At 47.9% G+C, this 2,500-nt stretch overlaps 1 protein-coding gene across 1 annotated transcript in view; it reads right to left on the reverse strand.

Moving 5' to 3' along the window:
* LOC308164098 (sortilin) overlaps window positions 1-2,500 on the reverse strand; it is a gene marked incomplete at both ends in the record, with an annotated part of 18,493 nt that overhangs the window by 3,759 nt on the left and 12,234 nt on the right. Inside the window, 2 exons of the mRNA XM_080538251.1 lie at window positions 906-1,099; window positions 2,325-2,500. The exon at window positions 2,325-2,500 is cut by the window's right edge and continues 14 nt beyond it. Of these exons, the coding sequence (XP_080394377.1) occupies window positions 906-1,099; window positions 2,325-2,500 (370 nt within the window). The remainder of the gene's footprint in view (window positions 1-905; window positions 1,100-2,324) is intronic.

Raw genomic sequence — 2,500 nt, forward strand, 5'->3', positions numbered from 1 at the left:
ATGAATAGAATAGAATTTGCCATTTAGCAAACGCTTTTAATCCAAAAGCTACTTACAGGGACATTCCCCCTGGAGTAATTGTAGTACTCAAGGGCACACTAGTGGTGGTGTTTCAGGCAGGATTTGAACTCACAACCTTCCGATCACCAGTCCAATTCACTCCACTATCCCCTTGACATGTAAGGATACAAATCGGAATGACATTTCGGCATGTGTGGGACATGGCTGTTTGACAATTGGAGCAGATATAAATGGTCAACATGTCATAACAGGGTCAACAGTGTTGGGACGTGCTCGTGGAACAGGGAAAGAGTGCAAAACAAGGCTACATTGTGGAAACTGGACAGACTTGTGCTTATGTGAACAATCAAATATTTATTGCTTGTGTACATGAACAGGCAACGTTTTTTTATGCGTATCTATCTGGCTAGCCTATGTGTTGCAATTATGAATCTATGACTATCTCTGTATGTTCTATATCTATCTATCAATATCTACCAATCTCATGTCTATTTCTATCTCTATCTCTGTCTCTGTCAATAAATGTATTCTGTCTAGCGTCCGTATGTCTCCACTCTGACTACAACCCTCGAATATGAGTGAATATGAGTGAATATGAGTGAATATGAGAGAGTTCAACGTCATTTTATGCAGTACCAAACTTGGAACACTGCCCCGTTTGCGGAACGACTGACACACGCGTCAGATGTGCGTGTGTGACGTACGAATCTTTCTTCGAGTAGTCACGTGGTTTTTGCCATTTGACACAAGCATCGATACATTTGTATCGACGCACATTGCGTCGGAAGATAGACACCGTGCCGTGACTACTGCGTCGAGCGGTAACATCCCTATCGTAAGCTAGCTAGCTAGCTAGCATTAGCATCTCAAAGTCTCTAACTCACACTCTCTGGTCAGGAGGCCCTGGAAGTCGATGGTGACGGACACCCACATGGGCTGGTCGTCGTCGTCGGGCCTGTAGCCCCACACACTGATGTTCATGGTCTTGGTGCCGGGCTCCGACGCCAAGCCTGCGAAGAAGATGGGCTGGTCTGTGAAGTTGTACACCTTCCAGCACTGGCCTTCGTCTGTGGAGAACCTGGGTGGGAGGGCACATAGAGGGTAGGCTAGAGACATAGAGGGTAGGCCTGAGGGTAGAGGGTAGGCCTGAGGGTAGAGGGTAGGCTAGCACATAGAGGGTAGGCTAGAGACATAGAGGGTAGGCCTGAGGGTAGAGGGTAGGCTAGCACATAGAGGGTAGGCTAGAGACATAGAGGGTAGGCCTGAGGGTAGAGGGTAGGCTAGCACATAGAGGGTAGGCTAGAGACATAGAGGGTAGGCCTGAGGGTAGAGGGTAGGCTAGAGACATAGAGGGTAGGCCTGAGGGTAGAGGGTAGGCTAGCACATAAAGGGTAGGCATGGGAGGGCACACAGAGGGTAGTAGGCTACATGTGAAAATGGAGGCGCACAAAGACACTCGACGTACTCACACACTGCACGCACACTTTCTCAAGGAGTTTGTACTAGTAACTGAGTAACTGTTTTGTGTTCTAGTTGTTTGTTTCACACAGCCACACACATACGCACGCATGCGCGCACACACACACACACGCATACGCGCACGCATACGCGCACACACACACACACACACACACACACACACACACACATACACATACACATACACACACACACACACACACACACATACATACACACACATACACACACACACACGCTTGCCCAGGCAGGCACACACATGCCAGAAGCACGCTCATGAGTAATATCCTGTTCATACGGTCCATAGTGCACCACAGACACACCACAGACACATACACATGCAAACCGTTCACTGGCACATTCAAACCCGCTGACATCTAAAGGTGAGAACAAGCAAACCAACACGCTGGCAAACATGGGTACCACATAGTACACACTCACACCTACACACACCTACTCACGGTAGAGGAACTAACTTGTGCGGGAAGTGGGTGGGCCGTGAGCGTTCGTCACTTCTTTGACACATTTTAGAAGAAGTGTGTGTGTGTGTGTGTGTGTGTGTGTGTGTACTACCTTCACCAGTTAACCCTCTCCCCCTCCCCTTCCCACGTGTCCCCAGCACTACCTTAATTAGACCCCTATACTTTCTTTTATTTATTTTTTGTTTTTTATTATTACTACACAATCTTTTCAGCTTGTAAAGCCTCTTCGAGTGTCTAGAAAAGCTCTATATAAGTCTAATGTATTATTATTATTATTATTATTATTACGTATTATTACTATATGTGTCCCCATCTGTCTGTCTGTGTTGGCGTGTTCCATACTTGAGGCTGTTGACTGTACGTTGAGGCTGAGGCTGTACGTTCCTATGGGCTTCTATGGCCACGACGAGACCCCCGGAGTCTAGGATGCTGTAGTGGTGCGGACCCCTCAGGGTGCCCTTCCAGTTGTAGCCCCCGTCCTCTGACACGTACACGTCCGGCCGTGACGACGAGATGGA

The sequence above is a fragment of the Nansenia antarctica genome (genome assembly GCF_963989245.1).
Source record: "Nansenia antarctica genome assembly, chromosome: 8".
Lineage (NCBI taxonomy): Eukaryota > Metazoa > Chordata > Actinopteri > Argentiniformes > Microstomatidae > Nansenia > Nansenia antarctica.